We start from the raw sequence: 15,868 nt of genomic DNA, 5'->3' as shown, positions 1-15,868 counted from the left end.
CGTTGAGCTTTTTCTTTTTGTGACTTTTCTGATCATGACTACAATTTGGTTGCTCTCCACGAGGCATGTGACGATCGACATTGATGAAGAAGTATGTGCAAATGCAATTGCTTCAAAAGAATACAAACTGAATAAACAACAAACGCCAATAAAAGAGCCGAATCCCAAGAAACAGCGAGGCCAAAGCGGAATTGAAGACGGAAACACTAATGCTGCAATTGTACATGCGGTGCAAGCTCTGACCAGGAAAATGGACGAACAGACGGAACTTTTGAAGAGTTTTGACAGACGTGTTGAGGCTAACACAAAGGCATCCAAAGAAAACAGAGGAAATCTGCGTGCTACAGAAAAAGATACGTCGATAGTATTACTCATATTATCGACCTATTACTCGATAGTATGAGTAATAGGTCAATGTTGTTCTCATATTAGACCTTTGCTACAATAGCTGTTTATCTTTAGGTCTTTTTCTTTCCCTTTATGATGAGGGTTTTTTGCACTAAACATATAGGATAAGGACTAAGTTACTCATTCCTGCGCATCGTTACACTCTTTTGGTACATTATTTTAAGGCTATTGACTATAGGCCTACTACCTAAATGTTGTCCTTTATTTCTTTAAATACTAGGGGGTTAAAAAATTATGTAAAAGTCCTTGTAGGCATTTGCAGGCGGGAGCGGCATATTATATCACAGATGCGGGACTAAAAATTACAGTTCTTTGCGGGAGCGGGTGGGAGCGGTACTGTACAAGGCGGGAGCGGGCGGGAGCAGGACACTCAATATTGTGTCCCGCGCAGACCTCTAGTGTGAACGTGGTCGGCTGGTTGTTGAGTGGCTGAGGCTGCCGCTGCGCTCGGTGGGATGTAGACTGCACACTGGATGATGGAGGAGATTTCATTCATTGTGAGATGCACAGTGCTCCAGCCGAGCTAGTGCGCCACCTTTCTTGCCCCTCTTTCTCAGCTGATGTTTTGGTCATCCTCGAGGGAAATTAGGTGGTATATCCAGAACGAGAGAATGTGAGACCGGCCGGTTGTCCTGTATGCAAATGATTTCGGCTCTTTCATACCGAATAAGCCCATTGCATGATTCCAGAAGTACACAAAACAGTATATAAACAAAACAAACAAAGAGCAACACCGAGTCGCCATAGTATGACGCCATCTTATGATTACCAGTTTATGATTAATGATAAACTGGTATCCTGTTATGCCCTGTTAACTGACTGTAGGTTAGATAACAACTCGCAAAGCACATGGCCTTTTGTAAGACAGGCTTTTGATTGCTTTTGGATTACAAATTGTTTCTGTTGGGTTTAAACTATCATTGTCTTTCCGATCTTGAGTTAATTTTTTTTTCCGTTAAAACATTATTTCCTCCCTCATTCACCATTGACTTTGATTGGTCTGAATTCCTCCCAGAATGTTCTTAATTCTAAATAGTCTCATACAGAGACTGGCACAGTCATCTCAAAACAGATATTCTCCCATTGAATTTCACTCACTTTTAGCTAAAGGATATCGTGGCCATTCTTATCAGATGACACTCAAATAATAGCTGTTCAGGCACCTTTAATTCCTTATTTTACATTCTGACAGAAACCCAGAGAAAAACAAACAATTAGCAATGTAATACTGCTAGGGTCAAGAATCAACACAATGACCCAGATTGAGGCTACTAAATTGATGTCATGCATGGAGCATAATTATAAACACGTGATGGCTTGGTGACTCTGCTGAAGGGGGAGTGGAGAAGGAGGGGCGGTGTGGATAGAGATATGTGATGCCTGTTCCTGGAGGACTAGCATGTACATGACTTGTATGCTGACCAGCTCTGTCACCGAAGAGGGAAGCGAAGTCGCTCACTGACCTTCAGTTTATTACTGTTTCCTTCCTTTTTTCTCTCAGTGTTGCTATGTTTCCAAACATCCCATTGTATCCTGGATTTGTTGTACGTCTGCTAGCCTTAAATAGTTGAATCCATTCTGTCTCTGATGCTGAAATGTGTAATTTAGCAGAGTGTTTTTTGTTGATTTGTGTCCTTTGTTTTATCCATAGGCCCAAAGACAAAGCACAATGGCCGTCGGTCACCGGAGGAGCAGGGTTCTCAGTGGCACAATGATGCTCATCTTCATCGGTTTGCTGGTGGTTGTGGCAAGGATGATGGGCCAGCACAAGCAAGGCATCCACAAACTGAACGTACCGTTAAGGTTTTGGCGTTGGTGGACATGGAGTGAATCCTTCTGGAACAGGGAGCAGCAGCACCTGGATCTCCTCTACAACCCCATCCTGAACGTGGCGCCCACCAGGGATGACTCCCTGGTGGCCCGGACGCCCTGGTGGCTTAATAACTCCCAGGCCCTCAAACCCTGTGAGCCAGACCACCGGGTCCCCCGACAAGTAGGGGACTACAACACCCTGCCCCAGCGTTTCCAGGACTTCCTTTTGTACATGCGCTGCAGAGCCTACCCCATTCTCATCAATCAACCACACCTCTGTGACGACAGACCCTTCCTCCTCTTGGCCATCAAGTCGCTAGCACCTCACTTTGACCGCCGGCAGGCCATCCGGCAGTCCTGGGGACGGGCGGGTAACGTGGCCAATCGGACGGTGGTGACCGTGTTCCTCCTTGGCACCGCCTCCTCGGTGGACCACTTCCCTGATCTATCGGGGATGCTGAGCCACGAGGCGGAGCGGAACAGAGATCTACTCCAATGGGATTACAGGGACTCCTTCTTCAACCTCACACTCAAAGAAACTCACTTCCTGGAGTGGTTCAGTCAACACTGTTCCAACGCCCCCTACATCCTGAAGGGGGATGACGACGTCTTCGTCAACACCCGGCAAATCATCCAATACCTGGAACATCTGCCAGAGGGGATGACAAAAGACCTCTTTGTTGGTGACGTCATCCAGAACGCCAGCCCCCACCGGGATCACAGGCTCAAGTACTTCATCCCAGAGAGTGTGTTTGTGGGCGACTACCCCCCCTACGCAGGCGGAGGAGGGTATCTCTACTCAGGGCCTTTGGCACTGCGTCTTTACAAAGTCTCCCAGCAGGTGGCGCTCTTCCCGATCGACGATGTTTTTACTGGGATGTGTTTGAAGAAGATGGGACTGGTGCCAGAGAAACACAAGGGCTTCCAAACCTTTGATGTGGACAAGAAGTACCGGGAGAACCCGTGTGTGTACAAGAACCTGATCCTGGTTCACAGTCGGACCCCACAGGAGATGATCAAGATCTGGTCCTGGCTCGCTGACCCCAGACTAGACTGCCAGAACTCCACGAGGTGAACGAGGCCACCGGATAACAACCGTCCATTCTAACATAGTCGTCCAAACCTGCAGGTTCAAAGTGGAAGAAGAGATGGATTGTAGAGAAAGGCCTTAACGTGTTCAGGGGTGCTAATTCCTTGGACAATAATGATGAAAGAAAATATTGGAATCATTTTATTTGTAACCAAACCTTTACGACTGTGTTACGTTATTATCTGTCACTTTTATGGAATTTGCAGATTTCTGACCTAGGCTGAAGAAGCTATGGAATTAGTTAGACAATGACATTACACATTTTAAAGTGCCAGCACCAAACCAGACCTACAAATAGGAGGAATGTCTGAATGCATTATCACTAAATGGAGAATGGGTCAAAGGGAAAGTCGCAGTGGATTACTGGATTTACTAAGAAACAGAACAGTTGATCAACTTTCAAACCTGAACCATGTTTCCCGAAACAAAGAAGAATTAGTTACTAGTAACACGGTATCTTCCTCTTAAATTTTTTCTGTGTAAACGCATCTTAAATATACTTCTCTAATGAATTTGAACGATTAAATGTACAGTATTTCTCTTTTCAGGACAGCATGAGAGAGCCAGGGTATCTGTTCAACAGTGCTCTGACATCATATTAAATATGTCAATGGCGATTATAGATGTATTGTAGATATCAAAATTACTTGATTCGGATACATTGTCAATGTCATTAGTATGATTTATTGAGTTAATTTGATTGAATGTCTATGAGTTTTTATATCAATAAGAGCTTCATTTTAGGTATAGTAATAAAGGGATTCAAGTTTATTCAAATTTCACTTGTGTGTGTGCGTGTGTGTGTGTGTGTGTGTGTGTGTGTGTGTGTGTGTGTGTGTGTGTGTGTGTGTGTGTGTGTGTGTGTGTGCCAGAGGTGTCAAAAGTATTCACATTCATTACTCAAGTAGAAACATAGATACTAGCATTTAAAAATAGTTGTAGTATCAACTCAAGCTTTTTACTTAAGTAAAAGTATAAAAGTACTGGTTTCAAAACTACTTAAAGTATTAAAGTAAAAGTAATGCAAGGGGGGAAAATGCCATCAAGGACAAAAGCTTAGGCCGTGCCACAGGGGCCTATAGAATTACATCAGCTTTTTTGCCAAGTATGCTTCCACCTACAAGGAATTTTTGGAATCAAGGAATTCTGCATTTATCCCATCCGTGAATTAGTGACACACACACAGAACACCTCTATAGCACACTGCCCCACTTCCCCAAAAAAAACATTTTTCTAAAGGCCATCTAATGACTATAATGTTAATGTTGAAAAAATTGGGATGCACCTGTTTCAGACGCATTTATGCCCATTGAAAATAAACGCATATTAGTACAATGCATATGTGTACTACTGAGCATTAACATGTGTTTCATGGAGTGGACGATATGATGACTAGTTCCCTGTAACCATTGGAAGGGTGCAAAAAGTCAAACTTCAGAGGCATGTTATCAAAAGCCTTTATTGGGAATGTAAATGTATGTATCCAAGCTTAGCTGCAGGAATTTAAGATGTAAGGAGTAAGAACCGAGTTGTTTTTGCATCGAACCATTTTAAAAAATTCTTCCAGGTACGGCCAGGGATGTAGAAGGGTTGGCTGGTCTTCTTGGCTACGAACCTCCTCACCGGTGCTTGGTTGGGACATTTGGCTCATCTACGTCTGCTATTTCCTAGCTGGAATGTGGCGCGATTTATGTCATGTCAGAGAATGTAGACGGGCTCTGGTCATGCGCAGGTGCCAAGGATCGCATATAAACCAATAGGGTGTCAGAATGTTTCTATTCTCATCCAACCAATCAAATCACTCTATCCGATGGCGCGAATTATCTGGATAGTTTTTTTTTTAGTTTTTTTTATGCGGAAAAAAACAAGACGAAATTAAATAGGAGTAGCGCAAAAGTAAGGAGTAGAAACTATACAGATAAGTGCGTGAAAATGTAATAAGTAGAAGTAAAAAGTAGGCTGAAAAATAATTACTCCAGGAAAGTATAGATACCCAAAATTTCTACTTAAGTAAGGTAACTAAGTATTTGTACTTAGTTACTTGACACCTCTGGTATGTGTGTGTGTGTGTGTGTGTGTGTGTGTGTGTGTGTGTGTGTGTGTGTGTGTGTGTGTGTGTGTGTGTGTGTGTGTTGCACGGACACACACACACACACACACACAGTACTTACTATTACTAGCGATTAACATGACGAAACAACACGAACTAAGCTAACATTCGACTATAGCCATACCATATAACCCTAACTATTTCTATTAAACTCTGAACCATTTTGCAACAGGCAACTGTGTGTTGCTGTGTCTTATTGCTTCCCACGTCTGCGTCTGCATCTTTCCCACTCCTGGCTAATAGTTTCAGCTTTTGTACAGTATATGTTACCCTAACCTTAACCCCAGTAACATTTCTTCATCATAAACTACAAGTTACGCAAAATGGCATACAAACATCCAGTCCAATATGAAAGAAAAAAGCTAGCTTCATTAAGGAATCGAACCCCTTATCCCCGCGTTAATGAGTTGCGATTCAAGATTTAACCACTTGACAATCTTTAAACTTCGGTTGCCTAGAAATTGTAAAGACAGTGATGTGTGTACATTGTGCGACTATCCGTCACTCGCGATGTGTGTGCAGTCCAAAATGAAAGAAAAAACCTTGCATCACTAGGGAATCGAACCCCCAATCATCAGTTGGTCGTTGGTAACTGTAAACAAAGAGATCGCATTTTGTTTAACTGCTAACTAACAAACGGGTTTATGCGTTCACTGAACAAAGATTATGGGAATAAAAGACCACTTTTCCATCAGAAAAATCATCAGAACCGTGATTACCAACCCATAGACACTAAAAGCCAAAACCTTTCTCACATGCACACCCATCAAGAGTGACGGCTACGCGCACACATGCACACACCCATAGCGAGTGACGTAGGACGTAAAGTCCCGCCCAGGTCGAAGTGGCGTCGATTTAGAGAGTCCCATTCAAAACTAGCACAACCCGGTGGTACAACAAATTAATGCAGGTTGGCTGCGTTGGCGATGACATGACTTATAAGGCGGCTGCATGCTTCAGCGTTGGTGTTACGTTGTTGCGCAAAATTTACTCAAAGCAATTCATGCTCCCTTTTAGGTTGCGCGTGTTGCCAAGCAATTTACCGCCAGAACAGTAGGTGGTGGAGTAATATGTGGAGGAAAGTTTTTCGTTGAAGACGACCTCGAGAATGACGTCTTTGTCTGTGGGAGTCGTTGGTTTGTTTATGTGCCAGATCGTGTTCTCCCCATACACAGTGAATGATGGCAACAGACAGAGGAACAGGGGTGATGAAGTTGTTGATCATTGGGGTTGTATAAATGTGCATATCTCTCTACATTTTAAAACGACATAATGTGTTGGCAGCAAAGTTAACTTCACTTCAGGTTAATGCTTTTGTATATGAGCCTGCCGGGTGATACTCCAGACAGGAAGTAGCAACCAGACCAGCAGACTTTCTAGACTTGCGTCATTTTTTACGTAAGCTTTTACGCGAGCCGCCCAGCCTGCAAGGCTGTGATTGGTTTGCTGGTCTGGTTACTACTTCCTGTCTGGAGTATCACCCGGCAGGCTCATATACAAAAGCATTAACCTGAAGTGAAGTTAACTTTGCTGCCAACACATTATGTCGTTTTAAAATGTAGAGAGATATGCACATTTATACAACCCCAATGATCAACAACTTCATCACCCCTGTTCCTCTGTCTGTTGCCATCATTCACTGTGTATGGGGAGAACACGATCTGGCACATAAACAAACCAACGACTCCCACAGACAAAGACGTCATTCTCGAGGTCGTCTTCAACGAAAAACTTTCCTCCACATATTACTCCACCTACTGTTCTGGCGGTAAATTGCTTGGCAACACGCGCAACCTAAAAGGGAGCATGAATTGCTTTGAGTAAATTTTGCGCAACAACGTAACACCAACGCTGAAGCATGCAGCCGCCTTTATGCGTAGAACGCCTCTGAACTCTTCCGAACACCGCCGTAACTCCACCGGATGTTTGGAGATGACGTGTCTCCCCTCAGATGCCGGCAAAATTACCTTGATAAGTTACCTGTTTTCCGTCTTGTCATCGTTGCTATTAAATAAAAAATGTCTCTTTTTACTTAATTACTTACTTTACTTTTTTAATGTCTCTTTTTTTCGCCGCTTTCTATGACGTCTTTCTAAGCCGCTGTTGGTAGTGTCGGGTCAGCCATCTCTTCTTCGTTCGTTACCAGACTCGTAGTCTGGTAACGAACGAAGAAGAGATGGCTGACTCGTAGTCTGGTAACGTAGTGACCTACCGTTGTATACTGTGGCGGTAGTACGCATTCGGAAACGTTTTCCGTACTACACAATGCACACTGAGCATTCGGACGCGCTATATTTGTGGCATACTACAAAATGCATACTATAAGTATGAGTATTCGGATTCAGCCCTGGATTGGGCTTTGCGAGGTTTGTTTACAGGTGTTGCTATGGTTACCGGTCTTGCGTGTTCCAACGGTTTATTATGTTTCTAATAAATCGCTGTCTAATCAATACTTCATTCACTGCCTCTTCCGTGGTCTTTACAATATTATGAATAGACTGCATGGGTTCTCCGACGTCTCTCCCTCTTGGCCTGCCCATAACAGGTTCGAATATTAAGGGCTGCCTAATATTCGTTCGAATTTTGATTTTGATTTTTGATATTCGAATTATATTCGAATCACGAAGTTCGAAGTCAAAGCCCTACCATACACAGTGAATGATGGCAACAGACAGAGGAACAGGGGTGATGAAGTTGTTGATCATTGGGGTTGTATAAATGTGCTGCATATCTCTCTACATTTTAAAACGACATAATGTGTTGGCAGCAAAGTTAACTTCACTTCACGTTAATGCTTTTATATATGAGCCTGCCGGGTCGTCCTTGCCTTCTGGCTTTTAAAAATGGCGGTATGAAAACAGGAAATGTGATACTCCAGACAGGAAGTAGTAACCAGACCAGCAGACCAATCACAGCCTTGCAGGCTGCGCGGCTCGCGTAAAAGCGGCCTTTAATCGTACACCCGTAAAAGCATACATTAGGCCTATAGTTTTTATTCTGTGTGAGATATCGCTCTGCATTATGTAAGATTCATTATTTAAAACAAAGAATTTGGAAAAGGGAGTAACATTAGGCCTAATGATACACAATAAGTCCATAATTGTATTGTTGTTGACAGGTTTAGTTAAAAAATCAGCATAAAGCATAATCGGCATAAACTAATGGCAATATAACGGCAAAAAAAACATATACCATTACCAAATAGTGTGTGACCATTTTATGGTTGCCCTCCAAAGGATTTGACACAGAGGAATATTTTTTTCTGTGAGATTAATTAATGACAACCCACTTGTCATTAAAATATGAGGGATTATATTAACCAACCATATAGGCCTATAACGCAGTCAATTTTTCTAATTTTCTTATTAGGGAGCAATAACATGTTTTTTGGAATGTGTAAAAATAGACTATTGCCTGCATAAAGTGTCCGGATTAAAAACAGTTTACAGTTATATTGATTTAGGAAACTCTGGGAGGCACATGGGGAGGGACAAAGTCCGCCGCCCCTCTAGGAAGGCAACGGAAGGTGGCCTTCTGGCCTGGGGGCCGTATGGATTCCGCTGCTGACCACCTTGCATGGTGACTTGTAGTTATTTATATACCAGAACGCGCTCCAGCTCACACACCCTGCCACTCTGTCCCGCCCTCCAGAGCGCCGCCTGCCTGCCGCTTGATGGCCAGGCGCGTCGGGACCTCCAATCAGTTGATAAATGTCACCTGCTGGATCGCCTTCTGGCAGAGAAGGATAGGAAACGGAATCTATCGTGCTAGCAAAAGTTACCAGGATCTTAATACTGAGAAAACATGAAGATGCCACAATATCATTTTGGGCTCAAGAAGTCCATCTTTGTGCTAATATTTGGAATTCTTACGAAATGCTGCTACTCGCAGGTGAGAAACCTTCTTAAACGCAAACACTAGGAATCCTAACGCAACAGTTAATATTAATCTCATTGCTTGTGTTCCTAGATTATTGAAGATGATGTTACTAATGTTTCGGGTAAGACATTTGTATTATACCGTTAATAATATTTATGATGTTAATAATAATAGTTCCCTAAACATCCAAATTACTGTGATTTGAAAATAAAAAAGTTAGTTCAGGTTGACCCAAAAACACCTAAGCTCTTTCATTACTCTTTTACTTTATCAACCAAGCAACATACACGAAATGCACTACTAAATAAATCTTGGTAATTTCTCTTTAGTTTTTAACATCAGATGAAGAGAAGTCTTATCACATATCGCATCCCGCTCGCTCTCCCCCAGACGAACAAATGGACGAGGGCGGCCACGCCTTCTATGCGCTGCGGGGCTGTCACCAGGTCCTGCGTGGGGAGAGCGGGGAGTTCTTCTCCCCGGACTACCTGTGTTCCAACCCGGCCCTCTGGTGCAACTGGACCATCCAGGTGGACCCCACCATGCGCATCCAGCTGTACCTGGAAGACCTGGTCCCGTCCGATGCCTGCCACCTCAAGCAGGATCAGATCCATGTGGACGAGGCCGCGGGCGTCTACGGCGCTCACAAGATCCTGCAGAAGTGTTGGCGCGAGGCCAAGTACATCTCGGTCTCCAACACGCTCCACGTGGTCCTGCTGATCGGAGGGCACCCCAGTTACTCGTACAGGGGCGTCTACGGGCGCTACCAGGCCTTCGGACCCCCGGCGGTCTACAACCCCCTTGACAAACGCACGGAGCCCGATAACATCTCATGGATGGGGACGAGCGTTACAGCCGTGCCTCCTCCTGGGGAAAGGGGGACTGAATATTTACCAAAGAGCAATAGTGGAAATGAGGAATCCGTAGTGGTCGACGGACCAGCCCTACTCTCCCCAGAGAAGGATGACCTGGGGAACGATTACTACCCGCCGACCTCCACCCTGCCTGTGATGCAGCACTGGATGCCCGGGCCTCCAGCAGAACAAGCCGGCACCCTGAGAGGCGCTCTGATTCTGATAGAGGAGGAAGGCCTTGCTGTGCATGAAAACCACCGCACACCGTCCCCAGGGGTTGGGGAGTTTGAGGGCCCCTCGGAGGATTCAATCCCAGCGTCCGCTGGGACTCTGCGAGCCGGGAAACGGGCGGCGGAGAACCAGTCGGACCACGAAGCAGTCCATGCTCCTCCGAGCTCCAGGCCGTCGCTGCACAGCTCCACCGCCACTCGCAGAAATGTGGAAGAGCTGCAGTCAGACGAAAGCACTTTTACCTCCCCAGCGCCGCAGAACATCAGTTTGCCAGCTGAGCATTTGATGGCCGTCAAGTCGGTGCAGCATTCAGAAGAGGTTGAGGTTGAGGGCACACGGCTCAGCAAGAACCCTGAATCACAACCTCCTTCCACGGATCACTTTGTGTCCGTCCACACCCAGAGAGCCCCCCCACCTGCACAGCCCAGCGTGGTGGATCAGCGGGCGGGTCCCAGAACCACGGGTGGGTAGATGTGGCGTAAGTGTGCAGTAGGACGTGCTGTCCCTTTTGTAGAGTCAAGGCTGTGGAGCTGAACCCAAACTGGACTCCAGGTCCTGAATCTTCTTTGTAACAAAGTAGTGCTGCAGATTATAGGACGTTGCTCTTTTCCCTGTTAGGGTTAACTTGGTCTAGTTTTGGGAAGAATACAAAGCAACCACTATCACATTCGCAATACTTTAAGAAGCATTGTAGAGTAGGCCTTGCCTCATATTTAACAAATATTAGTATTATAAATGTCAGTGCACTATGGCTTGTGGCATGAATTCGCTGGTGGGACAAAATGTGCATTTGCAGTTTTCATGTTTATTCAATGTGCTCGTGTCTGCCAGGAGATGACAGGATTCACGCAGAGTTTGGACATATACCCGGTGGTAGGTATTTTAGATTTAAGGGGCTTTGGAAAATAAATATTATTTTGAGGATCTTGTATGACTTGTTGATAAGTACTGCTGGTTCTCTTTATTTTTTGGCCCATGTCAGATCACCTTTTTGAGGTCGGCGTCGAGGTGAACTTCCAACACAATCCTGAGGAACACTGGGACCGCACAGCAAGGTCCATGCTGCTCTCTGTGAAGACCTTGGTATGTCAGCAGCTGCGTGTTAAAATAATAAAAATAAATATACTTATTTAGTATATCCAAAGAAGGTGTCTGTATGTACAGACTAACCCTTTAGATTGCCTAAATTAGCTTAAATCCAATATCTCAAGCTTGCTTACCATTTGTGTATGAGAATATTAATTTGAAATGTGATGCAATTGTTCCAAACTGTGCCATTTCAAAACCTTTTGTAGTTCTGCTTCTTCTTCTTCAGATCAGCAAGCAACTGGAATTTCTTTCTACCCCAAAAATGTTGTCCAAAAGGATAAAAAGGTGTGTATCAGAGCATTCAAATGCTGATGTGTTGTGTGATATTCCCCCCAATTTCGTTGCACTTTGTGCAATGACAATAAAGAGATTCTGATATACGTGTGTGAACGCGGGTAAGCCTGGGGGTGACCTTGGCCTGGGGGGGGGGGGGGGGGGGGGGGGGGGGGGGGGGGGGGGGTGTGTGTGTGTGTGTGTGTGTGTGTGTGTGTGTGTGTGTGTGTGTGTGTGTGTGTGTGTGTGTGTGTGTGTGTGTGTGTGTGTGTGTGTGTGTGTGTTCAACATTTCTTGAATCTTTCATTCTTACCCTCATCTCTGGCTAGGCGGATTTAACCTTTGAATTGTTAGGGTATTTTCATGTGTCGAATGTCCAGCCACTTTTCTAAAGAACTAGTTTATTAGAAACTAGTTTATTTATTAAGTATACATTAACGGCAGAGTTGTGTTCTCTGGGTGGGTGTGTTGGCAGGCTCAGTGCGGGGGTCCTGTACATCCTCTGGCTGCAGCTCTCAGAGGGGGTTGCTGGTCAGCATGTCCACACAGCCATCCATACCATGCTGCAGGAGCTCATAGAGACCAGCATCAAGCTGCAGGACAGCCAGAGCCATGCCGTCATTGTCTCTGTCTCCACAGCAGGTAGACCCTGGCCCTCCTGGCTGCCCTGCTCCGTGGCCTTGGGTTCGGTCAAACTATTAGCACAACATGAATATGAATCATGAACCATGTAAACAACCAAATTTAAATATCCTGATCTTGGTTTTTTCAGTTTCTTATCCCTGTCAAAAAGACCCTGCTGAATTGAAAAAACATTTGTATATTCCTTATCTCTCCTTATAAATATAGACAAGATGGGAATTCATTACTTCTCTTCATAAATGTCATCTGTCCTGTTATCTGCTATGCAATTTCTTTCTATCCTCTTTTGGTTTCCCATTTGTTAGATGTCAACGAATGCGGCACTCACTTAATGCTATGTGACACGAATGCGGAATGTGTGAACGTGTTCGGCTCCTACTCGTGTCACTGCCGGCCAGGGTTCAAGGACGCGTCGCGGCTGGGCTCGGGAACGGTCTGTGTGGATGCCAAGGCCTCCGGTACGGGCTCATCCCAATGAACCCATTCCACTGCTGGTGGTTTAAGTCTGTGTTCCTCCAAATGTTTCCTACTATAGTAAGGGTCGCCACGGGTCAAGGTTCCCCATTATTCCCAACTTGACTGCATCATTCTTGAGCAGGATGCCTCAGCTCTGCGGTGTCTTGAAAGTGTCTCTATTGATGTAATGTCTCACAAATAAATCTAGAGTCTGCAGACAGGCTGAAATCTGGGGGAAACTGGCCTGCAGTTGAGCATGTGTCCATAAAACTTAAAAACGATAAGCAGGCTTTGTCATGTTGGAATAGTTAAGATAATAACACAAAAAATGTATATACATAGAAATTAGGAATAAAAGCGCTATAACCTTGTGTAATATAAGAATATAATGGCTTTAATCAACTGTGATTATCCCAGAACATGTTTCCCCACTCTGCTTACTGATGGTCCCTGGGTTCTTTATAGGATGCCGGTCCGGACCGTCTGCAGAGGTCACCAAGGGCGTGTACGTGGTGTTCTTCCTGCTCAGCGTCCTCATCCTGACCCTCCTGGCCTCCATGGCGGTAATGTACAGCCGCCACCACCGCGGCACCTTCCTGCTCCACTGCCACAGGGACGGCTTGACCGATGACATTCCCCGCCCTGCCAGAGAACGCCGGAATTTCGACGCAGACGCAGACCTGCCCCCGCCACCCCCGCCCATACGGCGCCCCAAGGACGGCTGGGCCCATCCCAAAGAGGGCTGGTCTCACCCCAAAGAATGCTGCCCCCCTGTTGACGTGCCATTGCTGCGCTTCAACCCCATCCTGCCACTGGACGGTCTGATCGATCCCCCAGAGGAGATGGGGAGGCAGTGACGGCGTGGTGAACGGGGTCCACCCCATCAGGCACTTGGCTTCTATTCTTTGATTTATTAAACTGTAGATTGACTACATTTTCTTTCACTTTTCACCACAAATATATGAGCCTTACAATGGTCTGAGTAAAAAAATAAATAAATAAATATAGTACTTTCTTTGATTATTGAGTATCCTCTGATTTGGGCCTAATTGACTAAGCATTTTCTTGAAGCTGATTGTACTTCTAATGGCTGCATGAGAAGGAACCGATGCATCTCCACTCTGATGTTATTCCAGCCAACGGTCGGCCCGGCCTGTCCCTAGAGACTGTACCATTCATGTGGTTCTCGATGGTATCTGCTTAGTGCAGCTCCGCGGGCGGCAGGGCTCCCTGCTGAAGGGCGCCTTCTGCTGAACACATGGGGCTGAAGGGTTTCAGCGGGGCCGGGTGTGTGACCTTCTCACAGCAGGGTGTTCTCGCTAAGCACCAGGCCTACCACATGTCTGGCAGCACCACCTCCAGGTGGGCCTCTCCGATGGATACACTCCATGTTCTCATCTTCTGCTTGGTTTGCTCTTGTCTCACTTTTCCACTGAAGATCATGAGATCATGTTTCATGATATCTGTTGCTACTCACTGGGGACCACAAAACTAATATTAAACCTGATGGCCTTGCGAACATGCATGGGGAGGATGACAAAGATGCAAATGTACGGTTTAGGGCAAGTTATCAAGAGTGTACTATCATACGACGTCAAAGGTTCACCCAAAAAAAACCCGGTTATGATAATATGTATTGACTTCCAAAGGTGATTTGCCAGCATCTTATGGCTACCTCTCTGTGTTGGAACAGCGGGAAATGGATTTGGGCAGAAAGTGTGAATGGAATTGCTATTGAGGTACAAATGAAATGAAGTTAACTCCATGTCATGGTCAAGGGAATGGCATGAGGATCAATTTAACATATTCATCTTTGCCTATGCCCAAGATGAATCAAAAGCAGTTGGGTTATCTTTAAATATTCTGGATCCAGCCTGAGAATGTTGGCTCTAAATGTCCAAAGGCAAGGGTGACAGATTAAAAACAGGAGGCGGGTTTAAGTGGTAAAATGAGTCTTTCAAAAGGCAGAACATTAACCTGTGACAGCATCCTCCGTGCCAGAGTGTCGCACCATCGCTGGGCTAGGTGCTAGCCATTAGTAGGCATACGTACCTTATCCTTTGCAGTGTGCTCTCACGTGGCCCGTCTGCTGAGCCACCTCTGGTTTATAGCAGGGCTCTCATTCTTAGGTTTCTTTTGTGTGTCTGGAGGTGTGAGGTGCTTGGGGTGATGCTGTGATGCTGGGGGTGCTCTTGTCCACAAGTGGGGCATTTCCACCAGCGGTTACACTTCGGCCCAGCACGCCTCAGCCCAATCAACGGACAGCGTGTGTAGCTCGAACTTGTTTGCACCCTTTGAGACGTCTCAGTACCCCAATGGAGGAGTAATGCGAGATGAGTACGGCTCAATACGGCTCCGAACCGACTCGCACCCGCCGGTGGAAATGCGCCATTACAGTGAGTCAGTTGAAGGGCATGGCTGGTGGGTGCCTTTGCAACTATGATGCCAAACACAATCTCAAGTTTTAACAAGGTTTGCATTGAAGAATCAGTTGACTGCATACTGCGGTTCCCTCAGACATCCCCATGTCATCGTTAATCAATCCCTAGATCATAGATACATTTTTCATATTGCTGTTTTGGTAGCCTAATTACTTTTACATTGTTTAACATGATCAATAAATATGAAAGTAAATGATACAAAACAGAATTACATTCAAAAACGTTATTATAGTATATATCCTGTTGTAGGGAACACAGCTTTGTAGTTCAAAATGTTAAGCGGGTAATGGCAAATATGGCCACAGGTTGTCAGGTGGGGGTCCACTCCCAGCCGAAAACTACCACCATCCCCCATGTCCAACGCCTACATCGAGGCACAAGAACCCTTACCCTAACTGACCATGGATCCTTGAGCCACTGTATCCTGGAGTCACGTTGGGTTAAAGTAAATTATTTGAGGTGTTCTAACATTATCGAAGCCAAATAGGAGAGAAAACTGCAGGCTGTTGATATTTACCCCCCCACCCCCAACTCTACAGGCCTCTTAGATTCACGGCAGGGTTAGCACTGCCAGGGATGCTGC

At 45.3% G+C, this 15,868-nt stretch overlaps 2 protein-coding genes across 5 annotated transcripts; both read left to right on the top strand.

Annotated features, from left to right (window-relative positions):
• The first annotated feature begins 2,077 nt into the window (after positions 1–2,077).
• LOC130380185 (N-acetyllactosaminide beta-1,3-N-acetylglucosaminyltransferase 2-like) lies at positions 2,078–4,064 on the top strand. Its single transcript, XM_056587375.1, has one exon. It carries the CDS (start codon positions 2,078–2,080, stop codon positions 3,293–3,295), a length of 1,218 nt encoding a protein of 405 aa, XP_056443350.1. The 3' UTR covers positions 3,296–4,064.
• Positions 4,065–9,030: 4,966 nt separating this feature from the next.
• Positions 9,031–13,854, top strand: zgc:66455 (uncharacterized protein LOC393502 homolog). 4 transcript variants are annotated; one of them, XM_056587372.1, is made up of 9 exons: positions 9,033–9,311; positions 9,390–9,420; positions 9,690–10,847; positions 11,216–11,257; positions 11,367–11,467; positions 11,700–11,758; positions 12,222–12,388; positions 12,694–12,846; positions 13,310–13,854. In XM_056587372.1, the coding sequence occupies exons 1-9, from the start codon at positions 9,225–9,227 to the stop codon at positions 13,699–13,701; spliced, it is 2,190 nt and encodes a 729-aa protein (XP_056443347.1). In that variant the 5' UTR covers positions 9,033–9,224; the 3' UTR covers positions 13,702–13,854. The 4 variants fall into 4 exon arrangements, with proteins under 4 accessions (XP_056443346.1, XP_056443349.1, XP_056443347.1 ...); XM_056587373.1 differs by having other exon boundaries at positions 9,256–9,311; positions 9,629–10,847; XM_056587371.1 differs by lacking the exon at positions 9,390–9,420 and having other exon boundaries at positions 9,031–9,311; positions 9,629–10,847.
• The last annotated feature ends 2,014 nt before the right edge of the window (positions 13,855–15,868 follow it).

This window comes from Gadus chalcogrammus, chromosome 3 (assembly GCF_026213295.1).
Source record: "Gadus chalcogrammus isolate NIFS_2021 chromosome 3, NIFS_Gcha_1.0, whole genome shotgun sequence".
Taxonomy (NCBI): domain Eukaryota; kingdom Metazoa; phylum Chordata; class Actinopteri; order Gadiformes; family Gadidae; genus Gadus; species Gadus chalcogrammus.
Note: the sequence above shows the minus strand (reverse complement) of the source record. Positions and strands in the feature narration are given on the sequence as shown.